Genomic DNA, 25,424 nt, shown 5'->3' with positions numbered 1-25,424 from the left:
TATGCAAAACAAAGACTTTCACTGGACTTAAGTATATGCAAGAATAAAGTATCATTGAATCATTGAATTAAATGGCAAGGGTTTTTTTACTAAATTGCAGGCTCCACTGAGGCCGAGTAAATGGATTGGACGCGGCCTTCAGCAGCAGGAGAGGCAGAAGAGCGGTGGAGGACACTAACAGCATCGCCATGTCAGGCCGTCCCCTGCAACACCGACTCAGTGCTGCCACCAGGACAACGGGTCTCTATGGCCAAGATCAGAAATCTGAAACTTGCAGGGCACAAGCTGGCGTCAAAAATGTGGCGACTCTTTATGTATTGCCTCGGTGAAGTCCACTATTCTTACACCACAATAGTTGCTCTTTTGTACTTATATGATTGTGCTTATCTATAGTACAATTTTACCAGGAAAGCTAAGAATTTCACTGAACCTAGGTACATGTGACAGTAAAGTATCATTGAATTATTGAATCAAAATTAAGTTTTTTTTTCTAAATTGCATATCAGCTGCTTCTTACCATCACCGGCCTCAAAGTCCTTGAAGGCAAGCTCGGATCCTGAGTCATCCAGCAGCACCTCCCCGTTCAGGGTGAAGGTCATGGTGTTCTCGTTCATGTCAGCCAAGCAGCCGACTACGTCACCCGCCTGCCAGGAGCGGCCAAAGTGCTCATTGCCCTGATGCCACCGCTGGCCCTGCAGGAGATAGCGTGTGGACATGGTCACAAGGCATGCGACTCGGTGCTACTGTAGTACAACCAGTGTTAACCAGAGCAGAGTACACCCAGAACATGTCCAAAGTACAATCATTCCCTTCTTAAACCAAGTCATGAAAAAGCATTTTCATTTGCATTGTTTCATTGTGTTTAGTTTAGTTTGCCAGGCTTTGTCCCACCTCCAACTCTCTTACAGCTTTCTCACCCCCTCTCATCATAATCAGTCTGAAGAAGTGTCTCGACCCGAAAAGTCACCTATCCATGTTCTTCAAAGATGCAGCCTGAACTGTTGAATTACTCCAGCATGTTGTGTCTATCTTTGATATAAACCAGCAACTGCAGTTCATTTTTATTTCTGTACTCTTCTATATTCTTTGATAAAGAAACCCACTGTTTCTATCTTACTCGATTATTGCCAAGTTGCCTGTCTCACAGGTAACAAACCTTGAAACCATCGAACACAAAGGACTGGTCATCGGTGCCGAGCTCCTGATCCGAGCGGCAGCCTGGTCTGGTCCAGCCGATACGCATGTCCCCAGCAGTCACCGCCTCAAACTCAAAGTACCACTTCCCGCTTTTCACCGCATAGGTTTTCTCCGCACGGAAAATGCGAAACCTCTGAGCCGCGTTGTTCGACTGAGCAGATCGGGCAGCTACAAATTTACCAAAAAAAAACACAGGAAAGAAATGTAAGCGGAAAATGTTGGAAATACACAGCAGGTCAAGCAACGTCTGCGGTGAGAGAACAACAGATGACGGCATGATGGCACAGCGGTAGAGTTGATACCTTATAGCGCCAGAGACCCGGGTTCGATCCTGACTACGGGTGCTGTCTGTACGGAGTTTGAACATTCTCCCTGTGACCGCGTGGGCTTTCTCCAGGTGCACCGGTTTCTTCCCACATTCCAAGGACGTACAGGTTTGTAGGCTAATTAACTTGTGTATATTGTCCCCATTGTGTAGGACAGAACTAGTGTACGGGGATCGCTGGTCAGCGCGGAATCGGTGGGCTGAAAGGCTTGTTTCCACGCTGTATCTCTAAACTAAACTAAATCAGCCACTCATGGAAGCCTCAAAGTGCACAACAACCAGGAGGAACAAGAGACTGCAGATGCTAATTAACCCACTAGGTTATTTCAGCTGCTCCTCTTCGTTTGTACAGCAGACAGATGTTTCCAGCCACAATCCTTCTCCAGTTAAGCTCTATCAAATCCACCTCTCCCTCACAATGTGTTTTACAAAATTCCAAGTGATAAATGTATGCAGAAGATTAGATGAAAAAAAAATGTTGTTAGACTTTAGAATTTTAGGCTTTAGAGAGACAGCACAGAAACAGGCCCTTAGTCGGAGGAAGGAGGAAACCTAGGGGAGAGACCTAGGTTCAAACCCGACTAGGCATGCTGTCTATGTTTGTACCTTCTCCCTGTGATCGCATGGATTTTCTCTGGGTGAATAGTGCTAACTTGTTCCCTAGAGCTCAGGGAGAGTTCTGCCACAATGCTGCAGGATATTCTGCATTGAATTGAGGAGAAAGGTATTTCACCACAGAAACATTGCTGCTAAATGTACCAACAACAATGTGCAGAACATGCAGAAAATGTAAAACCTGCGCAGGCAGATGCATCCAGTTACTCTTCTGTGTCTCAGGAGGCACCTTTTAATCAGCATATTGATGCCAACCCGCTGCGAGATTTGCTCTTTGTTTTACTGGGAGCTAAGAGGACGTGGGATGTATGTTATTGCGCCAATTTCCACCAGTAACCAAAGGATGAGCTTGACGCATTCCCAATGTCGAAGATGACAGCTGTGCTGATCTGATTCACACCCAGGCCAAGGTGGTGGGTTTTCAACAGATGATGATCACTCTCGTATTAAAACATACGTTAAGCCATTTTTACATGCAATTTCCAGGTTTCCTTCCCCAATGGAAATGAATAATATATCACAAGAGACTTTTTATTTGAGATTTTCAGTCGCTCTCATTTCTTTAAAAATTACTCTTGGAGAGAGTCAGTCATAGAATCATACAGCTTGGAAACAGGCCCTTCGGCCCAACTTGCCCATGCCGACCAACTAGTCCAACTTGCTGCGTTTGGCCCATATCCTTCCGAACCTGTCCTATCCATGTACCTATCTAAATGTTTCTTAAACATTGCGATAATACCTGCCTCAACTACCTCCTCCGGCAGCTTGTTCCATACGCCCACCACCCTTTTTGTGAAAAAGTTACCCTTCAGGTTCCTATTATATCATACCTCCCTCACCTTAAACCTATGTCCGCATGTTCTCGATTCCCCTGCTCTGGGCAAGAGATTCCGTGCGTCTACTCGATCTATTCCTCTCATGATTTTGTACACCTCTATAAGATCACCCCTCCTGGGCTCCAAGGAATAAAGCCCTAGCCAGTTCAACCTTTCCCTATAGCTCAGTCCCTTGACTAATTTTCAGTTAATTTTTACAAAAATATGCAGAGGGTGTTCATTTCACAGAACACTTGCACTAAGTCTGCTGAGACCAGCAGGTTCTCCCAGTTGCTACCCATTTTATTTCCTCTTCCCATTCCCACACTGACCTTTCAGTCCTGGGCCTCCTCCAGAGTCATAATAGCTTATAACCCAATGGTATGAACATTGAAGTCTCCACAATTTCAGGTAACTAACCAACTAACAACTCTCCCCCCCCCCCCCCCCCCCCCCCCCCCCCACCGGCCTCACCCCTCCCCTCTTTCCTGTCCCCCACCTGGATTTGCATCAATTTTTCCCCTTCCCCATCCCTCCGTCCACTTGCTCCATTCCTTCCTCTGACTACACTATTGGCACTTCTTCAATCCCTATCTTACATTTGTTGTCGTCTCTTCAACTTTGGCCTTTGTCCAGCCCCCTATCAAACGCCTCTCCTCCCCCCCCCTCCCCCCCACCCCCAACTCTGCTGCTGCGCCACAAAGTAAGAATTTAATTAGAGCTACCACATTAATCGCCAGAAGATCTATTTTATTTAAATGGAAAGACTCCAACCCTCCGACCACATTCCAGTGGTATTCTGAAACGATATCATGTTTAAATTTAGAAAAATTCAGGAGTGACATTGTTGAACCCTTGGTTAAATTTCATAAGACTTGGGGAAAATTTATTGAACACTTTCACACAACATAAATTGCTCCCTCTTTAACCGTTATAAAAACTATTTTACCTCTGTAGGGTGGAACGGACTTGACGACAAACAGACTTAAATTGTTGAAATTCTCAGTTCAGATTCGGTTTTGCTTTGTTTCGTTTTTTAATTTATTTTATTTATATTCTTATTTTATTATTATTAATTTTTTTTCCCTTTAGTTTAGGGGGGTTTTATTTTTCCCTTTTTTCCTTTTCTTTTTGTCTTTTTATCTTTGTGTTTTCTTTTACATTTATAAGTTTTCTCTTAAAGATTTAACTATATTTACATAGAGACCAGGAGGTCTATTTTCAATGTGTATATTGACACTGCTCTCATATTAGGTTATACCTGTTATTGATGTAATCCTGATCCCTATGTATCAATATCATTGTTATGTTTATCATTATTCTTTTTGCTGTTTTTTTATGTTTTATTCTTGTTTTTTTGAAAAACAAAACAATAAAAAGATTTAAAAAGAAATAAAGAATTGAATTAGAGCTGCAAGTAAGAATGTCATTGTTCCTTTTCGGGACATATGAAAATGAAACACTCTTGATTCTGGACTCATTTCTTGAGGAAAGGAAGGAATGACACCTACCATAGTCTTGGTCTGGTGCCTCCAGATTATATCCGTACCCAAGCAGTGTGCGAACTGCTTCACGCAAGCTGTCTTTGTTGGACTTCTTTGTTCGCTCATCCAGCAAGGTATATGGAACCAGACGAGGGTTTCTTCTATTTTTGACATCCTACAATAAAATAAACACCAGATTTAGGTTTAGGTTCATTATTGCCATATGTACTGAGGTACAATGAAATGCTTTGTTTTGCATGCTATCCAGTCAAATCAGATAATGCTATAAAAAAAAAGACACAAAGTTCTGGAGTAACTTAGCGGGTCAGGCAGCATCTCTGCAGAAGATGGAGCTTTCCTCGCCTCCACTACAATCCGTCTGAAGAAGAGTCCCGACCTGAAACATCACCTCTCCATGATCTCCAGAGATGCTGCCTGAGCTGCTGGGTTACTCCAGCACTTTGTGTCTTTCAAACTAGTTTTAAGTCCAGCTTCCAAATGTTACAGCTTTGCTTTAGCTACTACGATTGAGGGAAAGTTGGAAAAGCTGCCTTGGTCTTTATTCAACATTGACTGAGAGAACTGATGATTTTTATGAACTATCTGAACTAATCTAAAAGATGATGCCAAGGGTGCTCTACCTCTTTTTATTTATTTTTTTAATTTTTAGATTCAACTTTATTGTCATTGCACATAGTACAAGTACAGGTACAACGAAATGCAGCCTAACCAGAGTGCAAAGTAGTAAAGTGCTGACTAAATAAATAAATTACAATTACAATTACAATTACAAGACAATATATACAAATGAGGATATATTGGTGCATGTGCATAGGCATATACATATATACAGATAGTTGTTAAGGTGCAAAAGATTGACGTGCTATATTCTGGTGAATAAAGGCTTTACTATAAATTATAAAAACCATAAATAATACCGATGAGAAGGGGGAGGGCTAGCACCAGGCCTGTGAGTTCAGCAGGGTAATGGTGCTGGGGAAGAAACTGTTCCTTAGCCTGCTGGTGCGAGACCTGAGGCTCCTGTACCGCCTCCCTGATGGGAGGAGGGCAAACAGTCCACGGTTGGGGTGTGAGGGGTCCTTAATGATTTTGCCAGCCCGTCTCAGACACCGTGTGCGGTGAAAGACAGCCATGGCAGGTAGGGGGCACCGATGATGTGATGGGCGGTTTTCACCACCCGTTGCAGTGCCTTCCTGGTGCAGCCACTGTACCACACCGTGAAGCAGGTGGTCAGGATGCTCTATGGTACAGCGGTAGAAGTTGGACAGGATCTGAGAGGACTGGTGAACTTTCTTAAGCCTCCTCAGAAAGTAGAGGCACTGCTGCGCCTTTGTAATCAGTTTGGCGGTGTTGAGGGACCAGGACAGATCCTCAGAGATGTGTACCCCGAGGAATTTAAAGTTGGAGACGCACTCCACCTCAGTCCCGTTTATGTGGATGGGGGTGTGTCTACCGCCTCTGGTCTTCCGGTAGTCCACAATGATTTCCTTCATCTTCTGTGTGTTGAGGACAAGGTTGTTGTTGGTACACCAAGCTGCCAGGTGCTGGACCTCCTCCCTGGAGGCTGATTTGTTGTTGTCACTGATCAGTCCTACCACCGTGGTGTAATTAGCAAATTTTATGATGGAGAACCTTGGACTACCCTTGATCAGACTTTGCTGCCTCTACCCTGCACTAAACGTTATTCCCTTATTGTGTATCTATACACTGTAAATTGCTCGATTATAATCATGTATTGTCTTTCTGTTGACATGTACCTCGGTACACGTGACAATAAACTAAACTGACTCACCTAGTCAGGTGCTGAAATGTGCCCATTAACTACATTACTTTGTGGAGATCCCAAACCATTTGGTTCAGTTGCAGGTCTCCGCCATTCTATCAGCCAAGAGTTAGAATGCTTCTTTAAAATTACAGCTAATTGATGTGCATTTAGCTTCCCCAAAATTGGAAAATGTATCCAATTGTTTAGTATTTTATATCTCATTGAAACAGCAAAATCGTCTTTTTAAAACAAACACCAAGCATTGTCACGGCCTGGTTCAGCAACTTGAATGCCCAGGAATGTAGAAGATTGCTAAATGTAGTGAACACTGCCCGGTCCCTCACGGGTACTGACCTCCCCACCATCCAAGGGACTGACAGGAATCGCTGCCTCAAGAAGACAGCCAGCAAGACCTACACCACCCTGGCCACACATTCATTTCCCTCTGCCATCGGTACGGTATAGGAGCCTGAAAACTGTAACATCAGGTTCAAGAGTAGCTTCATCCCTTAAACCATCTTGCTATTAAACAATACAACCTCCAAATAAACTCTGAACTACATTGACTTTGGGCCATTGTTTTTGTCTTTGCACGATTATTGAGTTGTTTACAGAGTGATATGTTTACTTATCTATTGCACTGCTGCAAGTAAGAATTTCATTGTTCTGTTTCAGGACAATAAAACACTCTTGACTCTGTTTCTTCAGCATGTTACATCTTTCTGGAAGCTGCAGCATGCAATTCCCCGCTACCTCTGAATAAGCTGTAATTGGGATATCAGGAATCATATCTCTCATTCCAATATGTTGAAGAATACCAGCTTTACTTAAAGCTTCATCTAATATCTCTAAAAAATATCGCGTTCATCATTGGAGTGATAAAAAGGAACATGCTGTGAGTGAGGGAACCCATCATATATTAGCAATGATGTTTACTTTACTGTCTTGGTTTCTAAAGTGATCGAGACTTACATGCAATTTTTAATTCCCAGCTTTAGAAGGGTACAACATCATGAAGGGAATAGACAGGGTGAATGCAAACAGTCTTTTACCCAGGGCGGGGGAATCAAGAACCAGAGAACATAGGTTTATGGTGAGAGAGAATGATTTCATAGGAACCTGTGGGGCAACTTTTTCACTCAGAGGGTGAAGTGTGCATGAAACAAGCTCCCGGAGAGGGTAGTTGAGGCAAGTACTATAACAGCGTTTAAAGACACTTGGACAGGGACAGGGAAGGGTTTTGAGGAATATGGGCCAAATGCAGGCAAATGTATTTAGTTTACATGGGGCATTTTGGTTGGCATGGTCAAGTTGGGCCTAAGGGCCTGTTCCCATGTTGTGTGGCTCTATGACTACATGTGCACGTAAGGCCCTATCGCCCTAGGAACAAAGTGTGAGGAAACATCCATGACCTGTCTTTGTGTTGAATGTTTTGTGAAGATGCTTTTGTGTGGTTGGGGGCGGAAACAGTGTGTTTTGAGTTCCCACCAACCAACTGTTTGATATAATGTGTTTTAAGATGAGAGGGGAAAGATTTAATCGGAACCTGAGGGGCACCTTCTTTGCACAGAGGGTGGTGGGTGTATGGAACAAGCTGTCAGAGGAGGTAATTGAAGCAGGCACTATCACAATGTTTAAAAAACATTTGGACAGGCCCAGGGATAGAATAAATTTAGAGGAATATGGGCCAAATGCAAGCAGATGGGACTAGTGTTGATAGGACATGTTGGGTCGTGTAGACAAGTTGGGCCAAAGGGTCTGTTTTCCCACAGTTTGACTATATGGCTCTATGACTAATGTTCAGTATCAGAAAATGGATGATTGTCAGTAGAATAGTAAGATTAAACGAGAACTTACCAGTTTGAAGTTTGATCTGTATTTTATGAGGAGGAACGTTGAGGGAATACGTGAAGAACCCGCTTCCAACGCATGCGTGCCATTCTTCAAAGCAGCGGTGTGAGGTCACAGAAACTATAATGACCTAACATAGTAAGATTATCAAAGAGATACCAGTTTTGATATGATCATAGGAGGGTGGGAGCGGAGGGCACGTATTCCCTCAACGTTCCTCCTCATAAAATACAGATCAAACTTCAAACTGGTAAGTTCTCGTTTAATCTTACTATTTTACTTCGGAGTCACGTGAGTGACTACGTGAAGATTTCAAAGCTCTGTGACCTCATGCCGTGGAACGAGTCCATGCTTCACAACTGCCTTGGGTATCGGGAGAGAGTATCATTAGCAATTTTAGACACACTTATACAAAGACTTGTGTGATATAATGAGAAAATACATTTATTAATTGAAATCATAGCCCTGTCACCCTTCGGGCAAATTATAATATTGAACGTAAAATGCTTTCCGAAAATGATGATGGCTCCAAAAACTGGTTTATTATAAAACCTTTGGAAAGTCCTTTCGGATGACCATCCTGCTATTCTGAGGATTTGGTCCGTGGGTACCTCAGAATTTTTGCTGCGGATTTTGCTGCAGCCCTGGTGGAATGAGATTTAAAACCATTAGTGTTTATTCCTGCCATCTTTAGGACACATTTGAGCCACCTTGAGATAGTTTGGGTCGTGACCCTTTTGTGCGGTTTCTTGTAAGAAATTAACAAAGCCATTTCCTGACCTCGAATGCTCTTAGTATATTCCATGTATAATTGGATATGTCTTGCTATACACAGACGTTCGTCATATGGATATGCCATAAATTCAATCACTTGACCCGATGAACCTGGTCTGTTTGTTTTATTAACTCATGTATGACAAACACCAGTTTCTCTCGTGAGATGATCAAGGAGTCCAGGCTCAGTTTGCTTAATGACTGGACTCGTTGTGCAGTAACTAACGCCATGAGCATAACCATCTTCATGGTCAGTTTCTGCAGTGATAATGCTGTTTATGGGCTACCAGCTCCTCAGCATGTTTAAAACAACACCCACATCCCAGATTTTGGAGTACCTGGTTTTAGGGGGATTTGCATTGAATATGCCCCTCATAAGTTTTGTTACCAGGGGGTGCGTTCCCACCGTGTGCCGCTCCGTTCCTTGTGATAGGTAATTGGAGAGTGCACTTCTGGCACTATTGATGGCACTGTAGCCCAATCGTTTATCATAATGGAGGTTTGTTAAGAATTCCAATACGGCCGGAATGTTCTTGGCCCTTTGGTCTAGGTTGTTGTCAAAGCAGTATATATGCCCCATTTCTTGATGTGTCCGAGGTACTGCTTCCGTGTTGACAGTCTTTGTGCGGATGTGATGAGATTCATCGTCCTGTCTGACAGCCCCATGCCGTGTAGTGGGTCTTTCAGACTCTACAAATCAACAAATCCATAGTCTTATGGCATGGGTGACTGCCCCCCTCCAGTTACTGGATGAATTAATAAATTCGGGCTATGTCCAATAATGGAACATGGTTCTAACACCATCCCCTGTATACCACGGTTGAGTAGGCCAATCGGGTACTATGAGAATCCCAGATGCCGAATATTGTTGAATTTTCCTTTGTACCCGATTGATGATGCAGAATGGGGGAAAAGCATAAAAAACGCCATTTCCCCCAATGCAGTGAGAAAGCATCTGTAGCTTCTGCCCCAGGGTCTGGTTCCCAGGACACATACCTTGGTAATTGGTGATTCAACCTGGACGCAAAAATATCAATATCTGGTCTACCATATTTTGCTGTAATTTCAGCAAATACATTTTATTTAACATCCATTCCGTGTTTTCATTAAATTTGCGTGACCTGGTGTCTGCCACTGAATTTAGCTTACCTTTATGTTGCCGATATCCAAATGTTTCTTTGGATACACCATTTTGTAATACCATAGACGAGTTGTCAATAATGATGGGGTTGGAGCAATACCTAATGCTATGTTCCCACCACTGTAGTTCAATTATAGCTTCCGTAGGCAGCTCCATAGGTCTATCAAAATGACCTTTGTTAAATTTGAGTGCTCTAATTTTTGCTCTTTGCAAATTTTGATAATGTAATGGCCCAAAATGTGTGGCCGGGAATGTAGCCACAATCTTCCCAATTATCCGGCCTACCCGTCTAATGGAGGGTCTGTTGGTGTTAAGAAGCTCGCTGCAATCCTCCTGTAGGGCTGCGGCTTTATTTATTGGTAAAGTTACTAACATATTGACCGTGTTAATGGTGAATCCTAGATAATCCATATTCGTTTCTGGTATCAATTTACACTTAACTACCGTCTGTGTTCCCCTCTGATGGGTACTGTATAGTATGCATCTTTTAAGTCAATGCTTGTCATATAGAAACCAGCTGATACTAATTCTTTAGCAGTGATAAAGGTATCCATCTTAAAATGAACATATTGAACGAATGTGTTTAGGGTTGAAAGGTCAATGATAATCCTGCAACCCCCATCTTTTTTATTTTTAATAAATATGTTTGATACAAATTTTAATTGTTCATGAGTAGTATGCTCAATCACACCTTTTGTATACAATCGTTGTAGCTCCATGTGGGCTTTAGATTGTTCGGTTTTTGTAAGGACGAAATGCCTTTCTGGTGTATGTTGTACTGGGGGGTTATTGGGATGAGTAAATTTTATCAGATAACCCTGAATACTGCTTAGAACATACGAGTCTGTAGTGATTTTACACCATTCGTCACTGTAGTATTGCAACCTCCCTCCCACCGTCGTGGGTCCCTTTTTTACAAAAGAACCACACCCACCTACCTCCATGGTTACTGGTGGTTGTATTATTTTCTTTGTTTTTTGAAAAAAGGGGGTTTTGTTTTTATTCGTGTTCGTGGTTGTACTGGAGGTTTAGGCTTCCGCATCTACCAGGGTGGCCGTCCCTGGCCATACCTTAAAAGAAGGCTGCTGCGGGTTATATTGGGTTCTGGCACTGCCACTGATATAAGCCACACTTTTCGGTCTTCCATGTGGCTGGTACCGTGATCCAAAATAAGCCTTTGCGCTGGTTTTGATGAGCCCCAGTGTCTTGGCTTCCCCAAACAAAAGGGTTGGGGTTTTAACGGCTCTTTGTTTGCAAATTGTTGCATATTTAGGATCCAGTGCTGGCTGAATAGCCGCCCTCCGCATGCTATTCAGCTCATATTGTACATTACAGAACAGGGCTAGTGCGTCTTGGTGGCCTTTAGTTTGCTCTGTTTTGTCCAGGGTGCGGATGTAAGCTGTGATCCCTGCCGTAAGCCCCTTTAAGGCTTTCTGGATTTTGAGATCATGGTTCCTGATTTCCTTCCCCATATGCTTCCAAATGCATTGGTTGACACTGGGGATTTGTAATACATCACAGTTACCAGGTGGCAGATGTCTGGCCAGTGTCTCTGTGAATATTTGTTGTTGGAGTTGATGGCCAGACATGTAGTTAATACTGGCTGCCATCCTGGAATCCAAGTCTGCCCCTGTTTGACTTGGTTTGAAGTAATCAGCCACCATGTCCAGCAGTGTATGTTTTTCTGCAGATTCAGGATCATGGGAAGCTGTGTGATCAGGGTCTGGCCCATCAGGGTCCTGCCCACTCTCCTCCGAAGAGGTCGAGATTTCAGGGGGTCCCTCACGGGGTACCCATATGGGGCTTGTCTGCCCACTGTGGCTAGTCTCCACATTCATGGGACTGCCACTGTGAAGGAGCTCCTCCAGCAGCTCCTTTAGACGGTGAGCTGCACTTGCTATTTTTGGCTGCTCCCATTCCTGCAGCCTTTCAGCCGTGTGCTGCTCTTCTCTGTATCCCAGCTGTTCCCATCCCCGGTACTCACGGGTGCTGGTTTGCGGGCTTTCCTCGTCCCGCCGCTGGCCACACCGGTCCTGACTGTCGGTCCACGTCTGTTCCCGGTCAGCTGTTTCTCCTGGCTGCTCCGTATGCAGCCACTCATAGCCGGTTTGTTCCGTCTGCCGCACCCGTTCAGCCCTGGTCCGATATTGATACGGGCTGGTCGCCCGCTGCTGCTCCAAGTCGGGCTCTGCTAGATGGTGCGTTTTAGTTTGAACTTTGCCTCCCGGCCGGTGAGTAAGTTTCGTCGGTGCCAGAATGATTTCTGGCACAGCTGATTCCTCTACCGAGGCCTCTAGAGCCGACGGCTGCTGTCTCTGCCGTTCATCCACGTTTACAACGCGTTTCTCGGGCAGCTTTTTTGCAGAACGTTTCCTTTTCACTCTGTCCATTTTTCTGTGAATAAAAATGCAGAGTCCTTACCTGCCTTTTGCTGGTCCTTTTTTCCTTCTCCCGTTACTGGGGGATGTCCTCCACCCTTCTGTTGACTCGTGCAATGCGTGTAGCGATATGACACGCATGCGTTGGAAGCGGGTTCTTCACGTAGTCACTCACGTGACTCCGAAGTAAAATCTAGGTTTTTATTTTGAATTTGCACATGAAAATATGTGCTGGGTGGATGCAATTTCTTGTATTTTGTGGCTCCCTCATATGCAGGGAACAGAGGGATATGCATCATGTGCAGGCATATAAGTGTTGGTATCATGTTCAGAACAGACATTGTGGGCCCAAGGGCCTGTTCCTGTGCTATCGTGTTCTGTTCTATGTTCCACGGAATGTTTTCCCATTTTTCTTTGTGTCAACATATTCCCTTCATCCAAGTTATTGATACAGAGTATGATGTTTACAGTACTCCTGTAGCATTTCACCAGTTACAGCTTAGAGTCATAGAATCTTACAGCATGGAAACAGGCCCATCGGCCCAATTTGTCCCATCTACACTAGTACTAGCATTTGGCCCATATCCTTCTAAACCTGTCCTATCCATGTAAACTACTATAACCTTGTTAAACCAAACATAACCTATATATCTTGACTCTCTATTTTCTGTTGCTTAGCCAACAGAATCAGCACAGGATTCAACATGGACAAGCTGCTGACTGGATGGATGGAATCGGCACTAGACTCGCACGGCCACTGGTAGGAAATTGATTTTTTTCTCCCTAATTCTCAGCTGCTAATAATACTTTATTTGTTCAATAGAAAATGTCATAGCATACAAATTCACAGTATTGGTTACATTTTTACTGCCCTCGTCTATTTTTTTCTCAAAAGTGCATTAGAAGATGACTTTTAACATTGTTTAATCAAATAGAGTGCAGTTTTAATGGTGTTTAGTCATGTGAAGATGAATGACACCATTCAATTATTTCAACTTTGACCTTGATGGCATATTCTATGTCTTAATATTTCCTTGTTGTCAAATAAGTAATTTGCCTCGATGAAATACCGCAGCATTTCTCTTCTATTTGAAATATCTAATTTTAAGCCAGCAATAAATATTCATCTATATAATTAATCTATGCAGATAGCACATATTAATTCCGGAAACTCCACACAAATGCAAGTTTCCAGCCAAACATCAGGACCCCATTTATTATTGATATCCACTTTGGAAAAATAGTTTAACGTTGAGCAAATTGAGTAGAATTCAAAATTCAACATATGATTCATTTGAACATAATTATCCCTTGGAACAGGCAAAAGACATTAAGTCTACCTAACCTTTCCTTCTTTATTAATATCAAACCTAAAAGTCAGACTTTTTATTGTGTCCCTTAATCAATTCTCTTTAAATACTCATCTAATTAACACTCAAAGCCATTTATGCTGTCATTCGAATGCCCTTTTCTTGAAATATATACAATTATTTAGTACAACATGGCAGGACTGGGCAAAAAGAAAACCCTTAGTTAAAGCAGATTGAAGCAAGTTGGAGTTAATGTCAGAAAGGAACAAGAGTTGTGAGGTACGGCTTTCCATTCAAGTTCCCATCACACAAAAACGTCCATATTGAGTTGCCTATCGTTTTTCTACAGTTGCTGCCTGACACCTTGAGTTACTCCAGCACTTTGTGTCTATCTTTGGTATGAAGCAGCATCTGAAGTTCCTTATTTCTACATTCTAAACAGACAGGACAGGGCTTACCTGCTGAATGCCGTATGTCCAGCCCTGTCTGATGCGGTCTCTGGCCCAAACATTGTGCGCATTCTCTGCCAGTTTATCCACCATGGCCTCCTGGGTTGAGGTTAATTTGATGTGGCTCAAATCCATAGGAGCGGGCTTGTATCCACTGGGTAGCTGGTAGCTGTGTCAGAAAATGCAGTATTTCTTATTAGTCATTTTCAGTTACATTAAGGTATCTTACAGTATGCAGTCATTACTCAGAGGGTGGTGAATCTGTGGAATTTATTGCCACAAAATGCTGTGGAGGCCAAGTCAATGGATTTTAAGATGGAGATTGACAGAATTTTGGTTCTGGGATTTGGGGGAGAAGGCAGGAGAATGGGGATGAGAACGAAAGATAGATCGGCCATGATTGAATGGCGGAGTAAACTTGATGGGCCAAATGGCCTAATTCTGTTACTATAACTTATGAACTTATGTAGTGCTCTATATACACTGAATCCCAATTGCAACTGCGCTCTTTAGATTTTCCAAACACCAACAGTTGACAATTCAATGAGCCCCCATATAACACTCGAGAAACTGCATCACATCTTCTGTTCAGGCACATTGGAACCCTTGGACCCAACAATGAATTCAGTAATTTCCTGTGTAGGAAGGAACTGCAGATGCTGGTTTATACAGAAGATAGACACAAAGTGTTGAAGTAACTCAGCGGGTCAAGCAGCATCTTTGGAAAAAAGGAATAGGTGTCGTTTTGGATCAGAAGCCTTCTTCAAACCCGAAGAGTCCAACCATCCAAACATGTTCCAAGCATCTTTCTATCAAAACCTCCCCTTGCCTATGCCCACCTGCCATGCTATGTCCTGCCACTCCTCCAACTTTCCTCCTCCCCAACCTACTAGTCCCACATCACCCCCACCTATCAGTCTGAAGAACGGTCCCGTCCCAAAACGTCATCTGTTCATGTTCCCCGGGCATGCTGCCTGACCTGTTGAGTTACTCCAACGCTTACATCTCCTTTTGTAAACCAGCATCTGCAGTTCCTTCTGTGGTTTGAAGGAATTAGTAGTCCTCCATGAATTATTTTGTACAACAATTGGAGATTTGGTAGCAACATATTAGAGTTAGCATATAGGAACACCACAAGTCCGAGAACACAGTTAGTCATGGTCTAAACTAATCTTATTTAGTTTGTTGTCAATGAGATGGGAAATAATGACGACATCTGCCTTTTCTTCAACTGCTAAACAAACCCCTAATTTTTCTCTCCTAGACCATTTCAGTGCACGGAAATAATTAGACAACTAGAGTGTGAATTCAATGAATGAGCAAACATCATTTACAAGAAAATAAAACAACTCACAAAAACAATTAAAGGGAAAATAACATTTTGCAGCATGTTTTGGCACAGCTGTTGAAATTGGGCATATTTCCAAGTTAACAGATCCTGACAAGACTGTCTGCAGTCATTTTAAGAACTAGACAAAGTGGGACCCAATGGGTCCCAGTCACACGGGAGGCCTGGTCCCCCAACGCAACCCATTCCCCAACGCAATATTCCACCACTCACCCATAGCCCCTAACTGCTCACGCGCGGCTCATTTCCTCTCATCCCCGAGCACTCCCTCACCCTCCTCTTCATGTGTGGGAGGAGAGGGGGAGAGGGAAGTGGGATATGTGGCGGGGTGGGGGGGTGTGGTGGGAGGAGAGGAGGGGTTAGTGTGGACAGAGAGGTGTAGGAGGGGGGAGAGGATGGTGTGTGGGGGGGTGATGGCATCAGGGTGTGTGGGGGGGTGGTTGTGAGGAGGGTTGGTTGTGGGGGTGGTTGTGAGGGGGGAGGGGTGTGCGGGTGGAGGGGTTGTGGGGGAAGGGGTGTCTGAGCAGGGGAGTGTGTGTGGGGGCGGGGGCGTTGTGGCAGCGGGGCGGTTGTGGGGGAGGGGGGTTGTGGGGGAGGGGGGTTGTGGGGGCAGGGAAGTGTGGCGGCAGGGTGTGTGGGTGGGTGCTGTGTGGGGGGGCATGTTAGGGGGGTTGGTGTATGTGGGGCAGGTGGGTTTATGGGGGAAGGGGGGGTTGTGGGGGCGGGGGGGTTTGGGGCGGGGGGGGGGTGTGTGTGCCGGGGTATGTGTGTGGGAGGGTGTGTGTGGGACGGGTGTGTGGCCGGGGGGAGTTGTGGGGGGAGAAAAGTGTGAGGGCGGGGGGGGGGGGTAGTGAGCTCAGAGAAAAGATGGGGGGAAGAGCCATGGGGGAGAGGGGGGGCATCACGGGGGAGGGGGGGAGGAGCCAGCGAGGGGGACCAGAGGGGTAGTGGCTGGGAATGGCGGTGCGATGGGGACTCACAGTGGGCGCTGGTCGCTGGTCATTCTCCTCTGCCGGGATGAGAGTCTTCGCTTTCCGTTTGGCGACATCTCCGACTCCAGGCTGGGTCTCCAACTATGGGTTGGGTCTCCGACACTGGCCTGCTGCTTGGGGCGGGGCGGCTGCTTCAGGTCCCTCCAAAAGTCCGGTTGGAAACCTCCGCCAGCCATCCTCAGCTCCAGTAAAGATGCGATGGCGCAGGAAGGGGCGGACCGTCCCGGAGAGTGACAGGTAATCCGCGCAGCGCTGACTGGCAGGAGAAGAGATCGATCTGCGCACGCGCGTTTTTTATGATTTTCACACCTCGCTAACGTTTGCGACATTCAACCGATCGGAGCAAAACTTGGTGCAGTCGCAGCACAGGAGAACGGTGAGTGAACTGGCGGAAAATCATAGCGCTATCGCGAACCGTTTTTGCGCAAATAGAATGATAGCCAAACCGGAAGATAACAAGATCAGAGTTTTAGCTATGTATAGATAGATAGAGCATGTTACACCACAAGGAGGAATGTTTGAAGTGATCACATTGACTGGAGGATTCCAAATACATTTCTATCTCCGCAGAGGAAATTAAGATATGCCCAGTGCCAATAAGTTTATTTTCCCATTGGTATTACCTGATGTACTCATGTATGATATGATTTGCCATCCTACGAACTACTAGAGAGTGGTCCTGAGCTACCATCTAGCGTTGCTACAATCCCTGCCATCAGTGGCACCCCAGATCCCAGATCTGCCGACTGTGGAACTCGAGAGACTGTAGGGGGGGGGAGGGGTGGTGAGTAAATTGCAGGCTTTTCATTGTTGTCAGGGTGGGATTTCCTCTTACAACAAGCTTATGATGTAGAGGAAATCCCGTTCTGTCATCCGTTTGCGTTTTTTATTCAACACGTTGCTGGTCTATTGAATCGCTGGATTTGAAAGTCGCGGCTCAAATTCAAGACCTTCAAAATCACGGATCACAAGTTCAAGCTAAAACAAAAGGTATGTAGGACGTTTACTTAACATCTAGTATTAGGTGTAATTTAATTTTAATCTGATGATGCGAAATAAGTTAATTAGGCCCCGATATCGGCAACATGAAGATTATCTGTATTGTGTAATTGTCTATCCGTGATCACTATTTTCATGCTAAATATCTGACTAAAAATTTCCACAGTACATACAGATCGGATTGTGGCCGCCACCATGTTAAACATGGCGGCCTCCATGTTGAAAATGGCGGCAGCCATGACCGATCTGTATGTATGTCTGGGTAAAACGGCCCTTGTCCTCGATCACAGCTTTTGACTTAAGTCAATGCAAAACAATAGGGAACAAGATGCTAATTTCCGAGTATGAAAATAACCATAACTTTTTTAATATTGAAGATATGAAAAAGAATTAGGTAAATATTAAAGGTTTTTTTTTTATGCTTTATCTGATGGGATAAATTACAAGCTTGATTTTTAAAATCTCAAAATTTTGTAACATTCCTATACTATCTACCTCATTGAAGACCCTCTGACTATCTTTAATTGGACTTTACTGAACTTTATCTTGCACTAAATGTTATTCACTTGATCATGTATCTGTACAATGTGGACGGCTCGATTGTAATCACGTAGTCTTTCCGCTGACTGGTTAGTATGCCACAAAAGGCTTTTCATGTTTCCCACACGGTCACTGTAAAATTGATAATAATAAACCAATACCAATAAATATACTCATTGTGGCCCTCAATTGCATGCCTATCCTTGTGTTTGGGTACACCAAGCTGTGCTTAAACCCAAGAAAGTGTAACTGGAGTTTAGAGTTTACTTTAGAGATACAGCATGGAAACAGTCCCACCGAGTCCACACCGACCATCAATCACCCGTACAATAGTTCTATATTACCCCACTTTCGCATGCTACTCACCAGGGGCCAAGAATCCAATGAACCTACAAACGTGCACTTCTTTGGGATGTGGGAGGAAACTGAAGGAAACCCACGCGGTCACAGGGAGAACGTTCAAAATCCGCACAGGCAGCACTCACAGTCAAGATGGAACCTGGGTCTCTGGCGCAGTGAGGCAGTAACTCTACCACTGTGCCGTCCTAACTACTTGCTGTGGTTTGATCTGCCTATGACATCGCATGTCCGCTAATGTTGCACCAGGGCATTCCATTACATGCTATCCAGATATACCAAATGTAGATACAATCAGCTCAAACTCATATACAATAGATATTTGAGAACAGCAGTTTAAATGTGAACATTCACTGTTACAAGCCGTGCAACAACAGGAACAGCATCTGTGCTGGTATTTCATAAGAAAGCATTTGACATGGTCTTGAAGCAAATTCGTTGCTCAACGCCATTGCATTGCCTGATCCCCCCCACCCTATCACCCCCCCCCTCACCCCCTCCTCCAAATCTATAACCAAGAGCATTTGCACAGGTTGCCTGGCAAGATTCTGTGAAGAACGAGACTAAACTACATCGCACTCCTCCTCCCACCTTACGGCCAAGGGCGATTAAGGTTAACAGGGGGACATAATGGAATGTGGAGTTGAGACTACGGTCTTATCAAGTTGCGTAGCTGGCCTGAATGGCTGATCTCCTTGGGCACTAAGGTGGACGGGAGAGAAGAGGCACATCAGTTTGTTGAATTGGGCGTTGTTCCTTAAGACTCAGTGCACAGACCAGACATTGGAAATGGTGCCAAATTGGAAATGGTGCCAACTCAAAAAGAATTCCACTGTGTTTTTCATGTGACAACAAAGCACTGTTGTATTGTCTTGTGCGCTCATATTTCTGAATGGAAATGCTTCCTTCAGCTGAGGCCTCTTTGATGCAAAGATAGACACAAAGTGCTGGATTAACTCAGCGAGTCAGACACCATCCCTGGATAAAATGGACATGACATTACCAACCATGATCAGCTGAGTTACTCCAGCACTTTGTGTCTATCTTTGGTATAAACCAGCATCTGCAGTTTCTTCTTATTACCTCTTTGATGCAAATAGTTTTGTTCCTTTGGCATCCAAGCTTGGAGCATGAATGAATACATTTATTGTCATTGCACAATACTGTGCAACGAAATTCCATTACATCTCCTCTGGTTAAAAAAATACAAACACGACAACCATTGACACATATGTACACTTATTAGTAAAGTAATAAATAAGTATTTAAAAAGAATTTAAAAAAATTTGGTGGCATTTCTTGGAATTACATTTTGCTTCCCCAGTGTTCTCTGTTGGAATTAAGCTCTTTTATCGCACATGGGTAGAAACTATTTTTTAGTCTACCGGTGCGAGCCTTCAGAGACCTGAATAATAATAATAATAATAATGATGGATGGGATTTATATAGCGCCTTTCTAATACTCAAGGCGCTTTACATCGCATTATTCATTCACTCCTCAGTCACACTCGGTGGTGGTAAGCTACTTCTGTAGCCACAGCTGCCCTGGGGCAGACTGACGGAAGCGTGGCTGCCAATCTGCGCCTACGGCCCCTCCGACCACCACCAATCACTCACACACATTCACACACAGGCAAAGGTGGGTGAAGTGTCTTGCCCAAGGACACAACGACAGTATGCACTCATCCAGTTTGCTCTGGGCTTCTGGAATTGACAATGCTAAGTCGCACAATGCGTTTTGCATTCTAACAGTCCAAACCACATCAGCTATTAACTTCACAGCTCAACTCAATAGTGCTGTGCATAACAACGTTTTGCACATCCTTTGCACAAGCCCACATTTTATTTTAAATCCGAGAAACCCCATACCGTCCGCAGCAGAGTAATTGCTGATATTTGTTTCTTTCAGCCTTCAACCAAGATAGGATCTTAAGGATTAATTTCAGTCAGGATTAGCAGAATTAAGCAAGGAAATAGACAGACTGAGCCAGCATGGCTTTGCTGATCTCCATTTTGTTTCTGATTAAACCACTTGCTCTGTTACTTCCACTTTACTGCACTCTGTGGCTTATAGAAATCTCATCCAAAGGCTGCCAGGAATCCACATAACAAATAGGATTATCCATAGCAACAAAAAGAAACTGCAGGTGCTGATTCAGAACATCAAAAGGACACAAAGTGCTGGAGTAACGCAGCGGGTAAGGCAGCAACTCTGAAGAATAGTGTGAAGATGAGTCCCAACCCGAAACGTTCCTATCCACGTTCTCGAGATGCTGCCTGACCCCCTGTGTTACTCTGTTCAAAAGGGAACTGCAGATGCTGGAATATCGAAGGTACACAAAATTGCTGGAGGAACTCAGCGGGTGCAGCAGCATCTATGGAGCGAAGGAAATAGGCGACGTTTCGGGCCGAAACCCTTCTTCAGACTGATGGGGGGTGGGGAAAGAAAGAAGGAAAAAGGGAGGAGGAGGAGCCCGAGGGCGGGCGGATGGGAGGGTGGGAGGAGACAGCTCCTCCTCCCTTTTTCCTTCTTTCTTTCCCCACCCCCCATCAGTCTGAAGAAGGGTTTCAGCCCGAAACGTCGCCTATTTCCTTCGCTCCATAGATGCTGCTGCACCCGCTGAGTTCCTCCAGCAATTTTGTGTACCCCTGTGTTACTCTAGCAGGTTGTGTTCTTTTAAGTTGGATTATCCACTCAGATGGGGAAGCTCGACAGAGCCCTGCCATCACAAGCTGCCAGAGGATGAGATCATGATCTTCAAGCCTTTACCATGTCTGCTATGGTATCATCAAACACTTAATGAGCTTGTAACTCAGTCACGATCTCGCGCTACTCCGAGAAGGTGAAAAAAATGCATGTTGAAAATATGCGAAAGCATGCATAAACATGTTGAAAATAAAAGTGAAGCAGCTTGTCTTATCACAGCAGGTAAACTGAGAGATTGTATCGCAGACTTAAAATGGGGAGGAGGGTGAGTGTTAGTGTGGGAAATCTCTGTAAGAACCAAGTGCATTCTTCACATGCAGCTAAATAAAACACGAGTGATTATCAAAGGTCTGTACAGTTGCAGCTTCTTCACACCTGTCCTCTATTCTATTTGCAATAGAAGCCATCATACCACATCTCATTTGTCTTATGTTAATATTTCTTACCCTTTGGAACCCCAAATGATAATTTTGTGGATTTGTTTAAAAATAATAATTCTTCAATTAAGTCCTAATTTGCCAGACTAAAATAATGGAGCGACCGGGCTTGTATTCACTGGAATTTAGATGAATGAGAGGGGATCTGACAGAAACATATAAAATTATTAAGGAATTGGACACACTAGATGCAGGAAACATATTCCTGATGTTGGGGGTCCTGAACCAGGGGCCATAATTTAAAAATAAGGGGTAGGCCATTTAGAACTGAGATGAGGAAAAACTTTTTCACACAGAGAGTTGTGAATTTGTGGAATTCTCTGCCTCAAGGCAGTGGAGGCCGATTCACTGGATTCATTCAAAAGAGAGTGAGATAGAGCTCTTCGGGCTAGCGGAGTCAAGGGGTATGGGGAGAAGGCAGGAATGGGCTACTGATTGTAGATGATCAGCCATAATCAAATTGAATGCTGGTGCTGGCTCGAACGGCCAATTGGCCTACTCCTACACCTATTGTTTATGTGCCTATGTAAGAAGGGTGTGGACCTATAACGTCACTGATTCATTTTCTCCAGAGTTGCTGCCTGACCTGCTGAGTTACTCCAGCACTTTATGTCTATCATTGTTTCTACATTTTGACTGCTCCACTGTGCAAATGTCTTTCGGTTTAGTACTGTGCAATGAGCAAAGCAAACCTGTTCAGTATTTGCTTCCCTTCTCCGAAGTGATACAGTGTGGCAATGATTTTCAGCTCACTTGTCACCATCGGTGTGGCAGTGCTGGTGTCATGGGAGGCCAAGCAATCAAACTGAAAAACTGCTCAACAGCCTTGGAAAATAATGGACTTTCTGTCAAAATACAAATCATGCCAGCAGAACATTCCTTTAATCTCAAGATAGACACAAAATGCTGGAGTAACTCAGCGGGTCAGGCAGCATCTCTGGAGAAAAGTAATAGGTGACGTTTCAGGTCGAGACCAGAGGTCAAGTCTGATGAAGGGTCTCGAAGCGAAACGTCACCTATTCCTTTTCTCCAGAAATGCTCCTGACCCGCTGAGTTACTCCAGCATTTTGTGTCTATCTTCGGTGTAAACCAGCATCTGTAGTTCTGTCCTACACATTTCACTACTCTCACTCAACTCCAACAATAGTTTGCACTGTGCTAAAGGGTCAGCACACTGAGTCATACATATTCGGGAGAGGGGGAGGTGGGGGAGAAAGGGAGAGAAGCCAGGAATTCAGGGTGGAATTTCAGAGTGGATGAAGTCGAAAGATACAGCATGGAAACAGGCCCTTTGGCCCACGCCGACCATCAATCACCCATTCACACTAGTTCACGATATCCCACTTTCACACCCACTCCCTACATACTAGGGGGGCAATTTTTACAGAGGCCAATTATTGTACAAACCCGCCGCCTTTGGGATGTGGGAGGAACCCTAAGGAAACCCAGAGGAAACCCTTACGGTCACAGGAGAACGTGCAAATTCCACACAGGCAGCACCCGAGGTCAGGATCGAACCCGAGTCTCTGGCGCTGTGAGGCAGCAGCTCTACCACTGCGCAACTTAAGGATTGATTTACCAGCTGATAGATTGCGTACCAAATCTGTAGTGATTAGTAAGGGTGTCGGGGGTTATGGGGAGAAGGCAGGAGAATGGGGTTAAGAGGGAAAGATAGATCAGCCATGATTGAATGGTGGAGTAGACTTGATTGGCCAAATGGCCTAATTCTGCTCCTATCACATGATTTATGAGCTTATGATTAAATTGCCACAGCTCCACATTTATGAACTGAATCGGATTTTATTAACTCTGGCTTTGGAATCCTAGTGGTCCAAATCGATGGTCCAACTACAACTTGCTTTTAAATTATTCATCCGGTTTACAATGTGCTCTCTTTCCTAACTGTGTTGCCACCTAGAGTCAGGAAAGAAAGCAAACAGTGCACAAGATGAAAATGTTAAAACCAACCCATTGCTGGACTGCTGATTTGGGACTGCATGATAAAGGGGAAATGGGGAAAGTGTGCATATTTCGGGTTTGTAAACTTAGAATGCAGAACTTACAGCCTCACCAGTCTAATATCAATTTCCACCTCACTGTGACATCCAACAACACGCCTCTCTGAACCAATGCTACAGACTGTCTTTTACCCAGAGTAGGGGAATCAAGATCTAGAGATCATAGGTTTAAGGTGAGGGGGCAAAGATTTAAAAAGAACCCGAGGGGCAACTTTTTCACACAGAGGTTGGTGGGTAAATGGAACGAGCAGCCAGAGGGGGAGTTGAGGTAAGTACTATAACATTTAAAATACATTTGGGCAGGCACATGGATAGGAAAGGTTTTGAGGGATATGGGTCAAATGTGAGCAGGTGGGACTAGTGTAGATGGGACATGTTGGTTGGCGTGGGCAAGATGGACTGAAGGGCCTGTTTCCGTGCTGTGTGATTCTCTGAACCATCGTGTGAACCATCTCTCTGTGTGAACCATCGGCCGCCCCCAGCTACGTTACAAGGATGTCTGCAAGAGAGATATGAAGCCGCTCGACATCGATGTGGTCCTGGGAGAGCCTTGCAGCTGACCGCACGAGGTGGAGAGGTACCCTGAACCAACGTCCCAAAACGGGGGAAGAGGAACTGTTGAACGCAGCGGCAAACAAGCGGGCACGCAGAGATGGGACGCAGCAACTTCAACAAACCAGAGACCACACACAAATGTGACCTTTGCCACAGAGACTGTCACTCCCGCATTGGTCTCTTTAGCCACAAGTGACGCTGCTCTAGCCGAGGTTTGGAGCAAGCAGCCAGCAACTAGGATGCATCACCCATGGTCAGTCATGACCGAGGGGGGCCTATGACGATTCTCTGACTATCCTCAAAAAAGCCTCATTCAGCAAATAAGCTGTACTTAGTTGTTAACATATTGTCAGGGTGGACATAGATACCATAACTTCTCTTTTACAGTGGTAATGGAAAGGAGAACAAAGAAGTATACCTTGGAAGCCAAGAGGCAGAAGTGTTACATGCACAGATGCGTACTCATATAAACGTGTACGCCCACACACATACACACACTTGCTCCATGAACTCACTTTCTGGGCAGCTTTAATGTCTTCACTTTCTCTTCTGCCTGTTCATCGGCGATGCCAACATGGCACCCCAAAGCCATAAGTGTTCTGCAAAACAAAGGTACAAGAATAAGTAACAGCTCAGACAGCGGCAAAGATCAGCATTGGCATGGTGCGTGTGGTATTTATTGAACAGTAGCAGGTCCTTTGGCTCAACAAGGGCGGCACGGTGGCACAGTGGTAGAGTTGCTGCCTTACAATGTCAGAGACCCGGGCTCGATCCTGACTACAGGTGCTGTCTGTATGGAGTTTGTACCTTCTCCCTGTGACCGCATGGGTTTTCTCCGGGAGCTCCAGTTTCCATACCCCAAGGACGTACAGGTTTGTAGGTTAGTTGGTAATAGAAATCATGGAGGAGAATCTTATGAATTTTCAGGATGAGGGGGTGAAAGGAGAGGACAAGAGGTACTTATATCCTTGCTCTGGAACAGGTGAAAGCAGAAGTTTGGGAAAACAGAGGAGACATGGTTGAGAGCCCTGACACAATGTGGTCGGAAAGCCACAGTGAAGGAAAAAGGAAGACATTTCGAAAGCACCGATGTGGAACAAATCATCAGAACATATACAGAGAGCAAATGTAATGTACAAGATGGACAAGGTGCTGTCATCAAGATAACCACAACACAAGGTTGGACAGCACAGCTGACAGCTTCAGCCCACATTGTCCATGCCAAACATGGTGCCAAGTTTCACTAATCACCTCTGCTTGCACTTGATCCATATCCCTCCATTTCCATGTCCCTAACTAAAAGTTTCTTAAATGCCACTGTCGTATCTGCCTCCACCACGATCTCT

The 25,424-nt window shown here is 44.6% G+C and overlaps 1 protein-coding gene across 1 annotated transcript in view; it reads right to left on the bottom strand.

Moving 5' to 3' along the window:
- Positions 1-25,424, bottom strand: part of ryr2 (ryanodine receptor 2) — a 301,683-nt gene that overhangs the window by 193,354 nt on the left and 82,905 nt on the right. Inside the window, 5 exon segments of the mRNA XM_033025458.1 lie at positions 518-692; positions 1,157-1,365; positions 4,464-4,611; positions 14,135-14,294; positions 24,594-24,677. Of these exon segments, the coding sequence (XP_032881349.1) occupies positions 518-692; positions 1,157-1,365; positions 4,464-4,611; positions 14,135-14,294; positions 24,594-24,677 (776 nt within the window).

This window comes from Amblyraja radiata, chromosome 8 (genome assembly GCF_010909765.2).
Source record: "Amblyraja radiata isolate CabotCenter1 chromosome 8, sAmbRad1.1.pri, whole genome shotgun sequence".
Taxonomy (NCBI): Eukaryota; Metazoa; Chordata; class Chondrichthyes; order Rajiformes; family Rajidae; genus Amblyraja; species Amblyraja radiata.
Note: the sequence above shows the minus strand (reverse complement) of the source record. Positions and strands in the feature narration are given on the sequence as shown.